This window comes from Drosophila simulans, chromosome X (genome assembly GCF_016746395.2).
Source record: "Drosophila simulans strain w501 chromosome X, Prin_Dsim_3.1, whole genome shotgun sequence".
Classification (NCBI taxonomy): domain Eukaryota; kingdom Metazoa; phylum Arthropoda; class Insecta; order Diptera; family Drosophilidae; genus Drosophila; species Drosophila simulans.
Genome location: NC_052525.2, coordinates 8,030,071 through 8,048,058, shown reverse-complemented (window position 1 = coordinate 8,048,058; position 17,988 = coordinate 8,030,071). Strand labels below are relative to the sequence as shown.

Here is a 17,988-nt window from a genome sequence, read left to right as displayed (position 1 = left end):
GAACCGCCACCATTTGTTTATGTGGAACAAAAAATATTTGGCCATTGACAGATCGTGATAAATACGCGGGTATGCAAGCGTACTTCTTCATATTTTTGGTAAAAAATATGAGAAATATAGTGGCTTTTTAGTGATAAGTGAGCTTAAGACTAGAAAACAGAAGAATTGCTTTAGGTAAATAAATGCTAAACCCCTTATTTGTTTATCTAAGTAATATTTTTAATAATTTATTCACACATTGTAATATTTGAAATGCTTAGGATTAGGAGCTGGCTAAAAATTAGTGTAGTTAATTTCGGTGGGCATACTTTTAGGGGTATCATATATGCCAATCATATATCTCCCTATGCCAAAGGTTCACCATGGAACCCAAAATCATCGAATCGAGCACATTTTAATCAAGCAAACACTTTATTAACCAGTTAATTGGGGCAACTTCTTCAAGTGCCGACAAAAGCGGAAAACGTAAACAGAAATCGGAGGTTGGATTCAACGGGGTAACTTATATGGTACACGTAGATACATATACATATGTACATATATACAAGCGAATGGAGACCCGAAAGCGGAGTGCTCCACTGGCCTACTTTCTGCTGGATTTTAAGCCGAGCTCAGCAGATCGATGGTTTGGGTTGGGTTGCTTTCGGGTTGGAGTTTTGGTTTGGGTTTTGATATTGTTGGGTTATACGTAAGATCTCACTTCAGTAGCCGTAGCCCGCGTCTTCGCCGTAGCTGCAAAGAGAAGAAAGACGAAGACGGTGGGTGAATAAAGAAAGAAACACCACAATGTATTTTCAATTTATTATATTCTTTTTTTTTTGTTTACTTTTCGTCTATGATTTTCTCTGTTTTTTTGTGTAAACTAATTTCTAAACACTATGTATTTTATGTTGGGTAGTTTGGTCACTAGAACCAGGCCCTCAGGTAATCCGTAATGGGTGGCGCATTATAGGTGTCTATACTGTAGCCATTTTGGGTGTGACTATTGTAGCCGTAGGTCTTCGCGGGTTGTGTGGAGTAATCATTGCGTAAACTGTGCTCGGTTTCCGATCCCTGATCGAAACCCCAGCCGCCCAGCCGGCCATCGATGAGTTTCTTGAGAAAATCCGTGGTCTGTTGCTTTTGAATGGGCTCCGGATCGACCAGACTGCCCTCTGTGGAGTAGTGATCGTAGGCAGGATGATTGTACACTATCCCGGAGATAATGCTGTCCAGTTGGGAGTCGGATACATGCTCCACGGGATAGCCACCGCCGAGACCCGTAAGTGGTGCGCCATAGGATCTTCTTGTAACCGATTCCAAATCACCGGCAAACTGCAGCGGCGTGGAGCTGTACTCCTGCGGATCCGGCACAGAAGTGGTGGACAGCAGGCTTCTAAGCTGCGAGTCATCCACAAACTTGTAGTCCTCCCGGCGGCCCAGTGGCGAGGGAATCTGCAGGGGATAGTAACCATAGGCGGCCCTCTTGGCGGGAATCGAGTTGAGCTGCTCTGGCGGTTCCGTTTGCACAGGCTGCGTCGTTTGAGGCCCTTGCTCCTCCTTGGGCAGTGGCTCTTCTGGTGGTGGTGCCGATGCTGTCATCGCTCCACAGCCCATGTGGCACTGACCGGGCCTAAAGTCCGGATTCAGAGTCTCGGGCATGAACTGGATTATTTCCGGTGCAGTCAGATCTATCTGGGATCGTTCTTGCTCCAGCAGATCAAACTCTCCCTTAATATCTCGCTTTTTTAAACGCCGTCCCAATCCCATCCAGCTCGGCTGGGTTTTCTTCGTCTTTCTCTTGGTCTTGGGTGCGGCAGCCACTGACTCTGGTGATTCCACGGGGAAGAGGCCAAAAAGTTTAAGCTGATGCTTCTCCTGCGCAGGAGTCAAATCCTTGTGGTAGAGCTTCACAAAGCGTGGCGGACGCTCCTGGATCTGTTGTTGGCGCATAAGCCGACGGCGGAGCAGCGAACCCGGCTGGCGAAGATCCCTGCGACGACGAATGGCGTTCGGCGACCTGACCGGTGAAGCTACGTACCTGGGTTTTTGGCCGGAGCAACTCGAGCAGCCGCATGTTGACTTGTTCTTGGCCTGGCAATCTGTATAGTATAAATCATAGATAAAGATGTTAGATGAAAACATGGAAATAGGTGGGAACTATAGAGAAATGTCCGCCCACTAGAGAATTGTCCGCTTAAGAGGATTTTTGAATGAAATGATTGGTTTTTTGTTCCACTTACCCGCTTTGTTGACTGTGATCCGGTCCACCTTGGCATACAGCTTGGCGGGATTGTTCTTGGGCGGCGCCGGTGTCCTCGGCTGCTCCACAGTGAAGTCAAAGCTGTAGGTGATCTTCGCTTTCGTCTGGACGGGCTTCTCCACCCGATAGCCGTACTCGCCACCGACATACTTCTTCGGCTTGGGTGTATTGGGCACATTCAGCTGGTAACCCAACTGGGTGGGACAGGCGCAACTTTCGCCCGTGTAGACGACCTCGACGGGAGCGGCGTGGACAAGTGCTACGAGCAGCAGGCCCAGAATCGGGATCATTGCCATGGAGTATCGCATCTCGGTTAGATCTTCTCGGTTGTCTGCCTTGCTGGCTACTAGCCGCAGAATGTACCGTCACATTCTTTATATCATCTCGGCCAGCACGCGGACCCCAATGGTCTTGACTTTGGGCAAGGTCTTCTTCCCCAGAGACGCCGGCTTGGCCACTCGGTTTGTTTTTGTTTTCGCTGACCTTTTCAAATAGTTCGCGGGTCATGTTTTCCGTCAAAAGTCATGTTCCCGACGTTCGCCGCTTTCTTCAGTGTCGAGTGTCTCGATGGCTTGAGATCCAAACGCCAAACCCAGAATTGTCCACAGTGGAACTTAGCCAATGCGAACGGAAGGTAAACATTTAAGTTTTAACCGTATTCTGTAAAACATTTAGAATTATGCTAGCTTATACAAATTTTTGTTGATATATAATCAATTATTTTCTTGTGCAGCATATCGCATTACATAACATTCATTCAAAAGTAACATACTGTATTACAAACTATTAAATATTGTAAAATCTCTATTAGATATGCTCAACTGTAATAATGCAATTCATAAACAAATAAGTCAAATAATATGTCGTGGGAATATTTAAAAGACTTAATGATACTATAATCCATTTAAAGTACACTTAATGGTTTATTTATAGTTCTAAATGCAAAGTAAAATTCTTGCATTTTATTTTCTTTGGCCTCATCTCATTTTCTTTTCGGTCTAATGAGCCACTTTTAAAACTATTAAAAATTGTCTTCAAATAGTTAACCAAGTTAAAAGTAATAATTTTTCCGAGAAAACCAATTGCTGTGCATTTTTTAAAAATGTATATATTTTTTAAGACTAACTTAGACAAACATCCATTCTGTCCTTGGCGTATATACATATTTACAAACGGAAGGATTGGAATTGGATTGGATGGGATGGGTTTGATTCAGTAGTAACCGTCGTCGGACTCCTCTCGTTTGGACTTCCGGTACGAGGTAATCCGGCCGGGCTTGAAGCCACAGTCCACGGACACCTTGCCGGCCACTTTGCCGTAGCCGCTCTCGCTTGAATCCTTGTAGTCCTTGTACGCATAACTGGATCTGGAGCTGCTGATCTTCCTGAACTTGGGGTTCTTGTACTGCTCGGTGATGTAGCCGAGCTGTTTGTAGGTGAGTTGCGGCGCCTCCTCATCATCGGAGGACTGTTCCTGCTCCTGCTCCTCCTCGGCGTACTCCTCCTCGTCCTCCTGCTTGCTCGCATAGGTGCGCTTCTTCAGCGTGATCACGTCGCTCTTCAGCTTGAAGAGATTCTCTTCGGGCACGTTGGAGAACACCACCTTCTTCTCACCGTCGACGGGCTTCTGGGCAAATCCGTAGGCCAACTTGGCCTCCGGCACATTGATGGCCTTTCCAGCCTGGGCGGCCAGACTCACGCTGATGGGATCCGCAGCTGGACTGTTGTCCACTGTCTTCTCTGCGGCATAGTCGATTCTGGAGGAGATCGGTGTCGATTAGATTCTAAAATATCGCATGTGGTTAGGGTTTCTTTCTATACTCACTTTCCGTAGACGGATCCTGAGCTGGAAGAGGAGGCGTAGCTGCTGTCGGAGCTGATCTGCTGGCACGAACAGGTGGGCTTGCACGGCGTGGTCTGTGTGGATTGATCAAATCGAGAGTTCAGTTTCGGTTCGGTTAATCGGTGGGTGGTGTATCTAAATGGGTTCTATCGCATGGGCTTCGCATAGCTCTTGGTTTTTAGGAGCACGTACGCGGCGATATATGAGGGCGTTATGCATATATTTGGATGACGATGCTGTGTTCTGATCATGGTGACGCAAAGTTGGTTCGGTGATAATGATGCCCGATGCGGAAATCGTAACTGCAGCTGGGGGGATGACGTTGGATGAATGCCACTGCCACTGGGTGCTGATTACAGGTGTCGAAACTAATGCTAATGCTTATGATAGGTAACTTATTGTTTAGCTATAAACGGGGATTTGATTTTAAGTAACATATAAAATATAGTAACTACATCTGAAATATGCAATTGAAATTGCACATATTTTCCAACTCTTTCGTGTATTGTGTATGTTTAAGTTTGGTGGGTAGGCGTCACTGGTTATGGTTATGGATGTGCATGTGGATTAGTCATGGATGATTATAGCTGATAGCGATGGCCGGAGGCGCCCCTCTTGAAGCAGTCGATCCGCTCCAGACGCTGCAGCCGCTCGGCCAGACGCTGTGCCGCCAGCGTCTTGGCTTCGATGGCGCCCTCGAGCATCCGACGGCCCAAGAGGTTGTTGAAGGCGTTCATGTACTGGAACAGCTCACGTACTTTTCCGCAGGTCTTGGGCAGTTGGGCCGGTTCGATCAGCTGCTTGCTGCACCAGCAGTTGTCTCCGATCGGCGGCAGGTTCACGTCACTGGGCTCGTAGTATCGGGGCTTCGGCCGGATCACCGTGGATCCCTGGCAGCTTTGGCAGTAGTCCGTTCCCTTTTCGGAGCACACGCAGGCCGCCATCAACTGTAAGAATATAGGGGTAGTTATTAGTAATCCTTGGTCTATGTCGGTTTAGATCTTCAATATATTTGTTTGATCCAAGTATCACATGGGTCAGGATCAGGAGCATCCTTTCATCTGTTTAATGCTCTTATATTAACTATTCTAAGTTCATGGAAACTTCTTTTATCCTTTGTAACCACCCACTAAACAGTGTTCAAAATCTTCCTAGTAAGCACTCTTAAGCTTTTGTAATCACTGTACTAAGCAGTGTTGATCAGTTCGTTAGGAAGCTTATCCTTTTTTATAACCAGTTCACTTTCTTTCTAAAACACTCCCACTCCACTGGACACTAATCGATTGCATAGATACATCTTATTTGAGTTTCTTACCAATTGAATGCAGTGCATTCCCATGACCAATGCGAGAAGAAGCTTGCAGGCTAGCATGTTGTAAAGGTTCTTATCGGATCACTGTGTTCTTGGCTCGTCAAAAGTTTGGACTGACTGTGGGAGCGGTCCACACGGCTTATATAACCGTGATAAACCCGAAAACCGCAGATCGCCGAAAGCTGTGCTCATGCATTAGTTTTCCGCAGCTGGTTTGCTCTCGATTTTGATCGAGGTGAATGAAAACTCCACTCTTTCTTCCAGCTAAATGAAATCTTCTAGGGGTCACTTTCCCGCTGAACGACATTGAACGGAGGACAGGGTCAGGTTCAGGTATAGCCTGTTCCAAATATGCTTTCCATTAGGTCCGCGCCTGTCCACTAAAGCTGCGATGCTACGTGCTTCGGCTTGAAAGCCCAGCGCAGTTTTGATAATACCCCTAAATCAACATAAACAGACAGATGTGATGCTATACCCACTGCCACTGCCCACTGGTGAATTCCAAGAACTTTGGACGATACCATGTGAGTGGCTAACAATGAAGTAGGTGCACTAACCAAGATGTTCCAGCCATTCAAGACTTGGTCTTTATCAACAAGCAAAACAGCAAAGTTATCAAGATTTTGGCATTCATAAGTGCATTAAGGTTTATTTTTGATGTTTCTTGTATTTGCAAGTCTGTTGCAATAACAAATATATAAATATATAAATTATATATTATAATAAATGGGAACTTAAGCTTTGCTCGAAAAAAAGTTATTGAAGTAGTGCAGCTTCAAATGCTATAAACTCTATTTTGCAAGCTATTTCCTGCAAAAAATGGAAAAAAAATGTCAGCTTAATTAGAGGAACTACGATTAGAACTGCGTTCCATTCCCGATTTCTAAATAGGTCAGCGTCATCTCGAAACGACCCGGGAATCGGGAGCAGACTCCACCGCAATATAATGAGGCCATTAACCTAATTCCAGCTTGTTATTGGCGAAAATATAGTCAAAACAGCAAATTCTGGAAACACAGCCGTCTATCGATAGAAGATCTTGAAGCACTTCCCTTCCGATCGATAATGTCTATAGAAATGTGGAAAAATCACATTTCTGGGCAAAAAGAAAATAAAAAACAAATATGACACATTAAAATATATACGTTTCTTACGTAATCTTTGGACATGCGACTTAACTGATGTGTTTAGTAACGAGATAGTTCATTAAATTCACACGTGTTACACTAAATCGATAGGCAACCCATGAAATTCACAGGCATATATTATATATATTATGTAATTGCAAAAACCATTTGCATTTTATTCGTCTACGGAAGTTCAACGACTGAATGCGATAACCTGTTATGTGATTCGGAAAATAAACATATATATATAGGAAAGCAGTTTCACTTGCAAAAACCGTATGAATGGAAATTTATTTAATTTGTTTTGCGAAGAATGTACCATTATACTTTCCACATAATATTGCCCCCATCTGTGCTACACTATTGATTGTTGCCAACTGATTTGTTTACAAAATTCTTTGGTTAATCTCTTGCACTAAAAAGACAACCTTGACTAAGCGCCATATCAAAGGAACTCGATGAACCCCCAGATGACAATCGATCAGCTTTTTGGCTCATGGGAAACAGTGGCAAAGTCAAGAGGGGCTTGAAAAAATTACTCTGAAAAAAGAACCTTTTCTAATATGCAAGTATAAAATGAAATGAAAAGTATAAAGCATATAGAGCAATTTGTTTGTGAGGACATTATCTAAACTGTCTATATTTACCAGGACTGTCCCCGATGCGTAATATTGGCGCACCACTCCACCAGATTCCAGAGGTCCGGATTACGGTGCCGAAATCCCAAACATTACAAATGGTTAATGGCACGGCAACAAGAGCAGACGCCTGAACCCCGGCTTATCAGCCGATTGGGTTGTATAAAAGCACCAAGCTGACATCCCCGCCAGTCCAGAGCGCTTCTCCATACGGAATCGGAACCTGAGTTGCTCAGTCGAGCATAAATATATATACACATACATCTATATATATACATATAGTTGGCCAATCGAAATCGGAATAAAGCTTATCAGTACAAAACAGAGTCCAGTTGGCAAAGCCCGGTGGAAATAAGGCAACAGTACAGTCGTAGAGCTTCAAGTGAACACAAGTGGAAGATTCTTCAGTTCCCGAAATCCTCAAGTACCCGAAATCCTTCAAATCAAAATAATGGCAGCAAAGAGAATGGATTTAAATAAACGCACCTTCATGGTGTTGAGCGGCAGCTCAAATCCTTTGGGTCAATCCCTGGCGCTGGAGTTCTGCCGGCGCCTGGCCACTGGATCCCTTGCTTTGATCTTGGATGAGGATCAGGAGCAGCTTCGGGAGCTGGAGAATCATATCCGGAGCGAACTGAAGACGGAGAACGTTAAGGTGACGACCGGAAAGTTGGACAAAGATCACTCGAATGGTGTGCAGCTAATGGAACAGGCATTGAAGGATAATTTCATGGCGGACAAGGACAATCAACGCTTCGAGCGATCCATAATCCTTCACAACGAGGGAAAGGCGGCCACGCATGTGCTCCTGGAACCCCAGAGCGACGACGATTGGAAGGCCTATGTCCAGCAGCAGCTCTATGCTCCGGTGGCGCTCAATCAGACGTGGCTGCAATCGAAGCACTTGGAGCGGGTGGAGAAGCTGGCGGTGAACGTTACCTCCTCGCTGATGGTTCGTCCCTTGGTCCATGCGGGTCTGCTCTGCTCCTGCAAACGGGCCAGGGATATGTACTTCCGCGCCATGGCCGCCGAGGAGTATCGTTTCGGAGTCCATGTGCTCAGCTTCTCGCCCGGTCTGATGGACACCCACGAGGGACAGTGCGATGTGAACGGCAATCGGATCACTCCCGCTGATCTGATCGCCTCGAAGAAGTTGCTCCAGCTGCCGAGGATCAAGCCCTGCCAGGCCACACTCAAGCTGATCAACATTCTGGAGGAGATATCCTTTGTCTCCGGTCACGATGTCGACTATTACGACACCTTCGTTTTATGAGTAGCACCGTGGCGGTGGGCTGCGTCCCCGATGGACTCGGTTCTATTCTTGCTTGACGATTGGAATGCTGTACATGACTTGATCGCCTTGGAAATCAATAAAATCTGGCCAATGACCCTGATTTCAGACCTGCAAGTGCACGAAAATCAAGCACACGAACAGGAAAACGAACGAAAAATTATATTTTTATTTTGGGTGGGTGGTAGAAATCTGGATTTCTACAGGTTTACATTCCATATTTATATTTTCGAATTTCTACTTTCAACAGAATTTGAAATTAAGTATATTTTTAAATAGAATAGATAGGAATCACCGATTCAAACACACCCCTTATATTTTATATATTATATATTCAAAACGGATGTTTATAAAAGGAGTACTGCAGAATATACTTAGTAATTAGTTACTATAGGTAAATTTGTATGTGCAGGCGTGAGTTTATGAGTCAGCCATGCAAAACAGATTAAACAAATATACAGAATATGTATTATTTGTTAGCTCAAAACAGAAAATGAGACAGATCAAGTAGTCTTAGTGATAAGAAAAGTCACACGTGTTCAAATGTATAGAATTGTATGTGTGGTGTTGCCGGGTCGAAAATTTTCAAAATTCCCAATAGACTGATTATTGATCCGGGTTTTCTCAATTCTATGCGAAAATTTAGCTACTGTATCCGCTCGAATTTGTAGTTATGTATTCCTTAGGATAAAGTTTTTAAACTCTATAAGTACTGAGCATCTACAAAATAAAAAAATCTTGAACCTATATAGCTATGAAAAGCTTAGTTCTCCTTATTCTGGTTAAATCTGTTTATTTAAAAATTTTTTTTTTCAGTTTAATTTCAATACATCAAATGTTTTCTATTCAAGGCATACTTTTGGGTATTCCTTATAGTAAATACATACATATAGAAAAGTATTTTTCAAAGCCATAAGTTGCTCAAAATGTTGCTAAAGCTTTCCTAATCAACCTATGAAATATTTTAAAAAACAATCAGGAATTATATGTAAATGGAGCTTTCCTACAATGTTGCAAGGCTTCTGTAATCAGTTGTATTTTATAGTTTTTCCCTTGAATGTGGGAAATAAAAATACAATTAAATTTAATGACAAATTGCGAGCTTGAACTTTATTACAAAGTTGCAGAGCTTTCTAGAGAGAATTACTCGAATTAACCCTTTAAGATACTGAACTTGACATTGACATTCGATCACACTTAATATATATAGCAGGAACTGGATTAGGTGTTGTTTTCCGAGCTGGGCGCCTGAAGAGTCACCTATTATCAGTGTTGATATAGCCGCATCAGTGTCGTCACGTTATGTCATACATGGTTCATAAACGGCTTTTCTCAGTGCCCCGCCAAGGATTGATTTGCTCAATGTATCCATGTTCTGGCCTTGGAGGCTGGGCAGTGGAGCCCCGGAGTTTTCTCTAGCTGTATTGAGGGCCACCATTCAAAGAATGTGCCACTGTTGTAGGCTAGTCAAAGGTCAAAAATGGATTTTTATTAAATTGCAAATATTTTTATATGTGCTGTCAACGTCCAGGGTTGCCATGTGCTCTCCTCAACTTTCTGATAGCTTTACTTGATTTTTCTTTAAAATTTGGTAATAAAATAAGGTAATAAGTCCATGAAATTTCACTCGCATGACGACGACAGTTTGACAATGAGTTCTAAAAGCATAGAAGTTTGCTTCGAACGAAGCAGACTACACCTGGAAACACAGAGCTTGTCTATAAAACGAAAAAGTTTCAGCTCGACGTGCCACTATATATATATATCAAGATCAGGATGCGAAAGGTGCAAGTTTTGGTCCAGACGCGCGATGGCAAGAAGACCGTCTACGAGGTGGATCGCTTCGAAACGGTGGCCAGCCTGAAGGCACGGATCGGGCGAGCTATGTCCGTGCCCATGGGCTTCAGTCGGCTGTCCCACAAGGGTCGCGAGCTGTCCAATCAGAGCATACTGGAGGATTTGGGCCCCAGTAAGTCCACCGTGGATCTCACCTGGAAGCCGGTCGTCGTGGCGACCAAGCCGGGCGGCAAGATCAACAAGTTCGGCTATGGCAGGATGGACGATAGTGAAATGCTTACATTGATAGGCGGTTACCAGCAACGCCATGAACACCCTGGTGCCATAGTCAATCCACCGGACGCAGATGACGATGATGAACCGGAGGACCAAGACTTGACTGGAATCGATTTGTCCTCATCTGAAACCGATGATTTACCGGTCAATGGACAGACGGAGCTGGAACTGGAGCCATTTGCTCCATTGGATCTCGTGGATTCTCTGGATGTCAAGATGAAGGCCACAAAAAACGACAACGAGAAGTAGACTGTTATAAATTATCTTAAATTCAAAAGCTTTAGTCCTCATTTAATTTCGAAATTCCTTTAAACCAAACGCTTTTCAATTTTTGATTTGGAATCTAAATTTACGATGCAAGCATAAATAATAAACCTTTAGTCGATTTTATCTATAATGGAATCTTACAACAAATCCATTAGCCTCATTTATATATATTTACGTTTAAAAGTTTTGACTGTGAATCGATAAAAATATCGAATATCGGATTTATGAATCATTTAAACTAATTTCTTCGAAGAAAATAGTTTCATTTCCAATTGTTTACACTCAAACAAATAATTAACGACTAAAATGGCATGGCCAATGCCATAAAAATTTTTCAAATTTATGTATTATTTATGGACTGCATGGTCCGATCTGCTGCGATCGAAATGCTTCTGAAAGTGCCAAAAAAGAAGAAATGAACGAATAACCCGTGGACTGGAGAACGAGAGCCACTTAACTCAAAATAATTGTAAACAGTAGTGCGGCAAACGAAAATCAGGGAAAAACATTAACAAGCAGTTGTTCCGTAAATCCTGGACGCAACTGGATGCGTAGATTTATATGGAAGGAGGAGGGAGGGTAAACAAATCGGTTCACTTGGAGACCCCGTGTGCCAGGTACCAGATACTACTGCATACTATATAGATGGTATATATACATATATATGTACATATCTATGTATGTACGTACTACTAATTGAATGGCCGTGGCTGATGAAAAGCAGACGCACCCGGTTAATCGGGCTGTTTCGCTTTGATCGGTCCCGTTTTCTCGGCTTCCCCGGATCTCCATCTCCGCTGGGCCCACATTCCGGGCTCTAATGGCCAACAGACGCCATTTTCCCCCTTGTGGTGGTGGTGACCCACGCTACACTGAGCGCAAATGTTGCTCACAGCAAATTCAAATTTCGTAAGAAAAATCAATATAAATTTAATGACAATTTGCGAGCTTGAACTTTATAACAAAGTTGCAGAGCTTTCGAGAGAAGATTACTCGAGTTAACTCTTTAAGATGCTGACCTTGACATTGACTTTCGATCACACATATATATATATTATATTAGCTGGGTTACTTCCATAAGGACCATAGGTTTTGATATATTTATATATGTATATAGTGTAGTATATTCTGGCCACTGTAACGATGCGGTTAATAAAACATTGGCAATTAATTAAATTAAATCGTTAAGCAAGAGCCGGCGATAACCTTTCGCATCAAGTGGAGCTTAAAGCGTGAGAGAAATGTGCGAATCGAGAGCACAAAAGGCGGAGAGGAGAGCGTGAGACATGGGTGGGTATGTTGGAGGGGTTAAAATTTCCAAATATATTTTATTAATTATTTCTGAACCCAAAGAACATGTGAATGTTTAGAGACTACTTACAAATACTAATAATTAAAAATGAATAACCGAAGGAATATTTTCTTCGATAAAAGTTTAATGTGATACTATTTAATGGGTGCCAAAAACTACACTGTGTAGAGTACCCCCTTTTAGAAAGTAGTTTCGCCTACGCTCCTGGTCATAAAAATAAAAGCACCAAGCTTTAGTCAGCTGTGCAAAAGCTGCCAAATCAGGTAAAAGCGAGTTAACGCAAAAAGACAGCCAACTGTTGCCGCTGGAGTGTGTGGAAATTAGAAAGTAATTTAGTCTGGGTTTTGCCGCAATCATGGACCTGAAACAGCGCACCTATCTCCTGGTGACCGGGGCATCCCGTGGAATTGGCCGTGAGTTCGCCCAGCAGCTGGCCAAACGGATCAAAGCCGAGGGTTCCATGGTGACGCTTCTGGGACGCAATCAAACCCTTTTGCAGGAGTCTAAGGCAGAGATTGTGGCCACAGTGCCGGATCTACCCGTGCAAACCTACTCGCTGGAGCTGGAAACGGCCAAAACGGAGGACTTTACCAAGATTCTGGAGGCATCCGCTGGAAAGAACAGTTTCGAGCGAGCCATAGTCATTCATAATGCCGGCACAGTGGGCGACACGTCCAAGAGGGCCAAGGAAATCGGAGATACGGACTTCCTGCAGCGCTACTACCACTCCAATGTCTTCTCGGCCATTTCGCTGAACTGCGAGTTCATGCGCGTCTTCCAGGGAATCCCAAAGTTGGTGGTTAATCTCAGCACCTTGGCAGCCATTGCACCTATATCCTCGATGGCACACTATTGCACGGTGAAGGCTGCCCGTGAGATGTACTTCCGAGTGCTGGCCACCGAGGAGTCCGCCGAGGACACCCTGGTGTTGAACTACGCGCCCGGCGTCATAGACACCCAGATGACAGTCCAGGTTCAGCGAGAGGCCCACGATCCCGCCGTGGTCGCCATGTTCCGAGAGCAAAGGGAGGCCAAGACCATGCTGACACCCGCCCAGACGACGGAGCGGTTCATTAAGGTCCTGGAGGCATTCAAGTTCAAGTCCGGCGATCATGTGGACTACAGGGATGAGCAGTTCTAGCTAGTTAATCAGTATGTTATCTGTGGTAATGGGGTTTTTGTATTGAAACATTAAAATGAAAAGAAAAATGTGCGCAGGGGTTTTTGCTACAATACCAAACACATCTGAATGAACTTTAAAGCTGATAAGATGTGTATGATGTTTAGGATTACGCATTCTTAAATCTTCTTTCCAACAACTCGACTTCTATTTATAAGAAATATATGGGGTATTCTGATGAAATTATAATGTAAAACAATGTAGTTGGGGTATGTTATGTGCTAAAAGAAATCGGCTGCAGTGCGTCGTTTAGTGGGTATCTTAAGCAGATCGTCCGTGAGCGTGGATCCCGTATCAATGGTAACATTCTTAGCCGGAGTGCTAATCTTGGCCTGCGGTTTGGGTTTGGGTTCACCCAGTGGCGTATTGGTGCTCCTCACCACGCCGGGCGTAACCTTTCGTTTTCTGGCGCTCAGCGGCGATGGTGTGTGCCTTAATCGGGGCGTGCCGCGGATACCCAGCTTACCCGTGGCCAGTAGCTGCGCTGCCGGCGACATGCTGGCCAGCCGTTCCATATTGGTGCGTATCAGTGGTGAGCCAATGTTACGACGCGCCGTATCCAGAGCCATTTGTTTTTGATTTCGCATCCTTTCGCTGACCCTCTCGGCCAAAGCGATGGCGATGTTTTCGCGCCGAGAGTTCTCATTAATCCGGAACGAGGGTCCTTGTGTGGGCCGCAATGGGGTATCGCCTCCGTCCAGACGAAAGGGAGTGCCATCGATCTCACCCCAGGTCATGATGGGCGAGAAAGCCTCTCCGGGTCGCGGTGATGGTGAGCGCAACAAATCGAAGCCGCGTACCTTCGGAGTGGCTGTGGCACCATCTGCCCCATTTTGGGGCACTTCATTCAGCTTTTTAGTGTCGATTTCGCGGTGCTTTGCCTCGTCGGGCAGCCTGGTGGCATTGTGCTGGATGCTCTGCTTCCGCTCGGCCAACTGGACGCGCTCCTCCTCTGTGTACTCCACGCCATCGGGCACGTACATAATGGAGTTCATGTTGGTGTAGTTCCAGGTTTCGATCTTTCTTAGCGGATCTGGCTCCTCGAATTGCTTTTCTATGCTGGGCAGCATTAGAGCCCGCTGCAGTTGCTCTGCGGAGAGCTTCTCATGGTTGTACAGCACTGCGTATTTCTGGCGCAGCTTGGCCTCGGCCGTTTCGATTATCTCCTGAAAGCTCTGGTTATCCTCGCTGGTGTACTTCTGCAGAAAGGCGTCCAGCGATAGCTTTGCGGTGGTGTCCCCGCCCTCGGCATCGCTCTTCTCCGAGCCGTCCGTGGAAAATGGTGTGTCTGTGGCCCGGGAATTGGGCAATGGGGTGTTGCTACCTTTCCCCTGGCTCACTGGTGTCTCAAATGTGGCCGGGGACATGGCTGAAATGAATGAATTAAAATAGTTAATTAGGTATCTATTAAACTTGACCAATGTATAATTTCATCAGACTTGATTTTAAGTGAGATAATAGCACAGAGAGGTGGCAGTGATGTTCAGCCAATCGAATACAATACCCACCATTATTTCGTCGGCTGGTGCTTCTTCCTGTCCCGGAAATCCTGCCCAGGCTGTAGCGCTCCCGAATCTCGGCCATTTGTACAAAGTCGCGACGTGACTCCGCGTCCAGGTAGTCGTTCTGGGCACGCAGTCGCTCCAGATCGGGAAAGAAGTCGCGCTGGATGATCTTGGACATCTCCTCGATGTACTTCTCCTCGGTGAGGATCTTTGGCTTGTTCTTGTGGCGCACCATCGCCGTGGGCTTTTTGAACTCGGCGAGGGCTGAATTCTGGACGCGGGCCACTTCCATGGCCAGGCTGCCGGGAGTGCCAGGTGTGCCCGGTGTGCCCGGTGTGGCAGGTGTTCTAGTCGTGGCGCTCATCGCCGTTTATATCTCGCTTTTTTCGTAAATAGCTTTGTTTTGTTTAGTTATGAAAAGTGAACATTTTTGACTGCCAGTGAAGTGTGACCGTTTTGATTTTCACTCAGAATAACAAAACGTCGGTTTTATTTATTTTTTAAATTCTCGGATGTATAAAGTGAAAAAATTAGCTTAAATGTTTCGACTTCCTTTACAAAACATTGGTGAGTATGAACCAATTTAAATTTAAAAAAAAAAACAAAATTATATTATGCTAAGCTATGTTATTCGAAAACTCTGGCAAGGAGTAACTATCCACTTGTTATCGATAAGTGTGGAACGCATTCGAATGCGCGCTAGCATTTGAATTGAAATTTTTATGCGATTAGCTAGCACTTGGTATTGATATTTTTTCGACTTTGCACACATTTAAGATATATTTTAAAAACATCTGTTAGTTTCGAAATTTCGCTGACTAGCAGGCTAAACATAATTTATTTATTCCGAATAACAAATACGTCAACAGATTTTTGTTTGACTCACCATATCAGTCAGATTACAGCTGTCGTGGTGCCTTATCGTAAAGCTGTACGTATATATATATATAGCTGGACAACCTCAAATCCTCCAACGAACCTTCCGTACGCCCATTAGTCTTGCTTCAGCCGTCGCACACGTCGATCGTCGTGAAATTAGTTACTGCACTTGCACCAACTCGCCCGATACATACATATATACAAATCAGCCATGAAGTTTTACCTGTTGGTGATTGCAGCCCTCTCGTTTTTGGCCTACATCAGTTGTGGTAAATGTTGCACCCTGCACCCAAAATAGGTTTCAGTTTTTTATTTATTTTTTTGCTGTGAGAATTGAAGAACTTATCGAGTGTATTATATAAGGTGTGATAAGCGATGGTCTCATGGACACGGAAATAAATTCACGATAAGCTATCAATAGGCGAGTTGCCAAAGAAATTTTAAAGGTTTTGAGCTTTGTAACTGGGCTAACATACTTTTTGTTCTATTTTTTTTCTGAGTGTGTTTGGCCGGCAAAAAGGTGTGAAAATTATATATATTTACACCATATGTACATATGTCACATATGTCAGCGGTAATTCAATTTCTCATTGTGATGAAATGTAATAGATGTAGGTACAAAAAAAGTTGTTAAAGTTGAATTGAAACATGATCTCTGAAAACGACGCTCGGTTGCTTATTTATTTACATTTTGTAAATATTTAAACTTGCCACCTGACAAGATAAATATTTGTCATAATTTCGAAATAATTTGCTTGCAAACTTTCGAATAAGCAATGTAAATTGGCTTTTCTTATCCAGAAACATACATATAGTTTACTGACTCACTTGTCAGTGCAAACAAAAAATTGATAAGAATCGATTGTGGCAACCGGGGAGCTGAGATAATAACGGCCAACCAAGTACAGTGCGCGTCATTGTAAAGCGGCATGCAGGTAGATACGTATATAGAAATAATCAAACACATTGGAACACATATGCACTGTGTGCATACTTAGGGGACTTTGCACCAAATCCACATGATGTCATCATGCCAACGCAGAGTACCAAAATTTTGATCTAATCTAATCAGGCATGGCCATGACTCAATCGAAACGCTCCGTTCCACTCGCTCAATTCGCAGATGGATGCATCCAGTGCCACTCGAAGGACAACGAACGCTGCGCCACTGATCCATTGAGCCTGCTCAATCGCAACTGTTCCGACGGATCCTCCAACTGCTACTCCCGCGTCCTGGGTATGGTTGCCCTGGCTCCACCCCGTGATTTGGTATCTAATGGTATCTTTCGCAGATGGCTACACAATTCGCGGCTGCGCCGTCGATCTGGACAACGCCACACGGAATGCGTGCAACAACGAGCTGCAGTGCCAGCTGTGCACCTACAGCGAGGGATGCAACCGGAACACCTTCCCGTTGACCCGCCTCATGTGTCTGCAGTGCAGCGGCAACTCGACCTCGTCGTCCTGCGCCGCGGAGACCTATGTGTCGCCCAAGATCTGCCCGCTGTACAAGTTCGGCGACAAGTGCTACATTCGCAATAGCAACCGCACCGTGGACGGATCCTTCCAGCGCGGCTGCCTCACCTCGGCGAATGCCAAGAAGCAGTGCGTCAAGGATGGCAACTGTTACACGTGCGAGGGACGCGGCTGCAACTTCCTGCTGGCCAATGACACCACCATTCCTTTGGCCCGCGACGGCGCCTCCAACTTGATCATGTCCATGACGCTGCTGATCAGCGGACTCGTCGCCGCCTGGAGGCTCTAAGATGGAACGACGGCCAGAGTCCATGGACGCCAGTTCATACTGCCACCTACCCAGTTCTTTTGGAATCCCCGTCTCATTTTTTAAACACCATTATACACTGGGATGTAGTAGCCTTACATTTATTCTATTTTATTTCTGTGCCTTAAGAAATAAAGATAACTAAACTAAATGAGACAAATCAGAAATGTTTAAGTTATTGCATTTTGGGATGGGGGGATACCTAAAGTGTCCAACTTCCTCACTTTGAACAGTTCTTCATCATAATGTTTTTGAGGCAAAACTAAGCATAAAACTTTAATGCGTAAACAGTGATCACACATTTCGTTTGCATTTCACTTTTTACGAGGTGTCAACTGCAATTGACATCATGCCACTGCGTATGTGGAGTCCCGATTCCGATTGCTATCCCTATTCCGATTCCACCGATCCCAGAAAGAAACCCACGACGAGCAGCAGTTGGAAAACCGGAAGCTCTCTGCACAAATGAGGGGCGCGTAAATGTGTCGACGCCTCCGAATGTTTGTCAATTACTTTTCACGGCTCGCTTTTCCGGTG

At 44.6% G+C, this 17,988-nt stretch overlaps 7 protein-coding genes across 9 annotated transcripts; 4 read left to right on the top strand and 3 right to left on the bottom strand.

Moving 5' to 3' along the window:
* Window positions 1-392: 392 nt before the first annotated feature.
* Window positions 393-2,604, bottom strand: LOC6725454. Of its 2 annotated transcripts, XM_016173615.3 has the most exons (3): window positions 2,223-2,601; window positions 2,021-2,081; window positions 393-732 (listed from the first exon to the last, which is right to left on the bottom strand). In XM_016173615.3, exons 1-3 carry the CDS (start codon window positions 2,548-2,550, stop codon window positions 702-704), a joined length of 420 nt encoding a protein of 139 aa, XP_016038541.1. In that variant the 5' UTR covers window positions 2,551-2,601; the 3' UTR covers window positions 393-701. The 2 variants fall into 2 exon arrangements, with proteins under 2 accessions (XP_016038541.1, XP_002106470.1); XM_002106434.4 differs by having other exon boundaries at window positions 665-2,081; window positions 2,223-2,604.
* A 726-nt stretch (window positions 2,605-3,330) lies between these two features.
* LOC6725453 lies at window positions 3,331-5,518 on the bottom strand. The gene is made up of 4 exons (XM_002106433.4): window positions 5,400-5,518; window positions 4,843-5,031; window positions 4,067-4,158; window positions 3,331-3,998 (listed from the first exon to the last, which is right to left on the bottom strand). The coding sequence occupies exons 1-4, from the start codon at window positions 5,454-5,456 to the stop codon at window positions 3,455-3,457; spliced, it is 882 nt and encodes a 293-aa protein (XP_002106469.2). The 5' UTR covers window positions 5,457-5,518; the 3' UTR covers window positions 3,331-3,454.
* Window positions 5,519-7,361: 1,843 nt separating this feature from the next.
* On the top strand, window positions 7,362-8,612 carry LOC6725452 (sepiapterin reductase). The gene has a single exon (XM_002106432.3). The coding sequence runs from the start codon at window positions 7,613-7,615 to the stop codon at window positions 8,432-8,434; it is 822 nt and encodes a 273-aa protein (XP_002106468.1). The 5' UTR covers window positions 7,362-7,612; the 3' UTR covers window positions 8,435-8,612.
* Window positions 8,613-10,121: 1,509 nt separating this feature from the next.
* LOC6725451 lies at window positions 10,122-10,927 on the top strand. The gene has a single exon (XM_002106431.4). It carries the CDS (start codon window positions 10,229-10,231, stop codon window positions 10,772-10,774), a length of 546 nt encoding a protein of 181 aa, XP_002106467.3. The 5' UTR covers window positions 10,122-10,228; the 3' UTR covers window positions 10,775-10,927.
* Window positions 10,928-12,331: 1,404 nt separating this feature from the next.
* LOC6725450 (sepiapterin reductase) lies at window positions 12,332-13,317 on the top strand. Its single transcript, XM_002106430.4, has one exon. The coding sequence runs from the start codon at window positions 12,460-12,462 to the stop codon at window positions 13,243-13,245; it is 786 nt and encodes a 261-aa protein (XP_002106466.1). The 5' UTR covers window positions 12,332-12,459; the 3' UTR covers window positions 13,246-13,317.
* A 93-nt stretch (window positions 13,318-13,410) lies between these two features.
* Window positions 13,411-15,269, bottom strand: LOC6725449 (splicing factor ESS-2 homolog). Its single transcript, XM_002106429.4, has 2 exons — window positions 14,793-15,269; window positions 13,411-14,653 (listed from the first exon to the last, which is right to left on the bottom strand). The coding sequence occupies exons 1-2, from the start codon at window positions 15,151-15,153 to the stop codon at window positions 13,506-13,508; spliced, it is 1,509 nt and encodes a 502-aa protein (XP_002106465.1). The 5' UTR covers window positions 15,154-15,269; the 3' UTR covers window positions 13,411-13,505.
* Window positions 15,270-15,737: 468 nt separating this feature from the next.
* On the top strand, window positions 15,738-17,611 carry LOC6725448. 2 transcript variants are annotated; one of them, XM_016172848.3, is made up of 3 exons: window positions 15,738-15,937; window positions 16,741-16,905; window positions 16,961-17,611. In XM_016172848.3, exons 1-3 carry the CDS (start codon window positions 15,880-15,882, stop codon window positions 17,431-17,433), a joined length of 696 nt encoding a protein of 231 aa, XP_016038540.1. In that variant the 5' UTR covers window positions 15,738-15,879; the 3' UTR covers window positions 17,434-17,611. The 2 variants fall into 2 exon arrangements, with proteins under 2 accessions (XP_016038540.1, XP_002106464.1); XM_002106428.4 differs by having other exon boundaries at window positions 15,741-15,937; window positions 16,792-16,905.
* The last annotated feature ends 377 nt before the right edge of the window (window positions 17,612-17,988 follow it).

What these genes read in the sequence shown, in the direction of transcription:
- LOC6725450 (XM_002106430.4), top strand. Translation starts at nt 12,460, where the DNA reads ATGGACCTGAAACAGCGCACCTATCTCCTGGTGACCGGGGCATCCCGT.
- LOC6725448 (XM_016172848.3), top strand. Translation starts at nt 15,880, where the DNA reads ATGAAGTTTTACCTGTTGGTGATTGCAGCCCTCTCGTTTTTGGCCTAC. An exon ending in TTTGGCCTACATCAGTTGTG is followed by an intron (nt 15,938 to 16,740) that starts GTAAATGTTGCA and finishes TAATCTAATCAG; the next exon opens with GCATGGCCATGACTCAATCG. An exon ending in CTGCTACTCCCGCGTCCTGG is followed by an intron (nt 16,906 to 16,960) that starts GTATGGTTGCCC and finishes TATCTTTCGCAG; the next exon opens with ATGGCTACACAATTCGCGGC.
- LOC6725452 (XM_002106432.3), top strand. Translation starts at nt 7,613, where the DNA reads ATGGCAGCAAAGAGAATGGATTTAAATAAACGCACCTTCATGGTGTTG.
- LOC6725453 (XM_002106433.4), bottom strand. Translation starts at nt 5,456, where the DNA reads ATGCTAGCCTGCAAGCTTCTTCTCGCATTGGTCATGGGAATGCACTGC. An exon ending in TGCCCAAGACCTGCGGAAAA is followed by an intron (nt 4,159 to 4,842) that starts GTACGTGAGCTG and finishes CAATCCACACAG; the next exon opens with ACCACGCCGTGCAAGCCCAC. An exon ending in TCAGGATCCGTCTACGGAAA is followed by an intron (nt 3,999 to 4,066) that starts GTGAGTATAGAA and finishes GATCTCCTCCAG; the next exon opens with AATCGACTATGCCGCAGAGA.
- LOC6725454 (XM_002106434.4), bottom strand. Translation starts at nt 2,550, where the DNA reads ATGCGATACTCCATGGCAATGATCCCGATTCTGGGCCTGCTGCTCGTA. An exon ending in GATCACAGTCAACAAAGCGG is followed by an intron (nt 2,082 to 2,222) that starts GTAAGTGGAACA and finishes TATACTATACAG; the next exon opens with ATTGCCAGGCCAAGAACAAG.
- LOC6725451 (XM_002106431.4), top strand. Translation starts at nt 10,229, where the DNA reads ATGCGAAAGGTGCAAGTTTTGGTCCAGACGCGCGATGGCAAGAAGACC.
- LOC6725449 (XM_002106429.4), bottom strand. Translation starts at nt 15,153, where the DNA reads ATGAGCGCCACGACTAGAACACCTGCCACACCGGGCACACCGGGCACA. An exon ending in CACCAGCCGACGAAATAATG is followed by an intron (nt 14,654 to 14,792) that starts GTGGGTATTGTA and finishes CATTCATTTCAG; the next exon opens with CCATGTCCCCGGCCACATTT.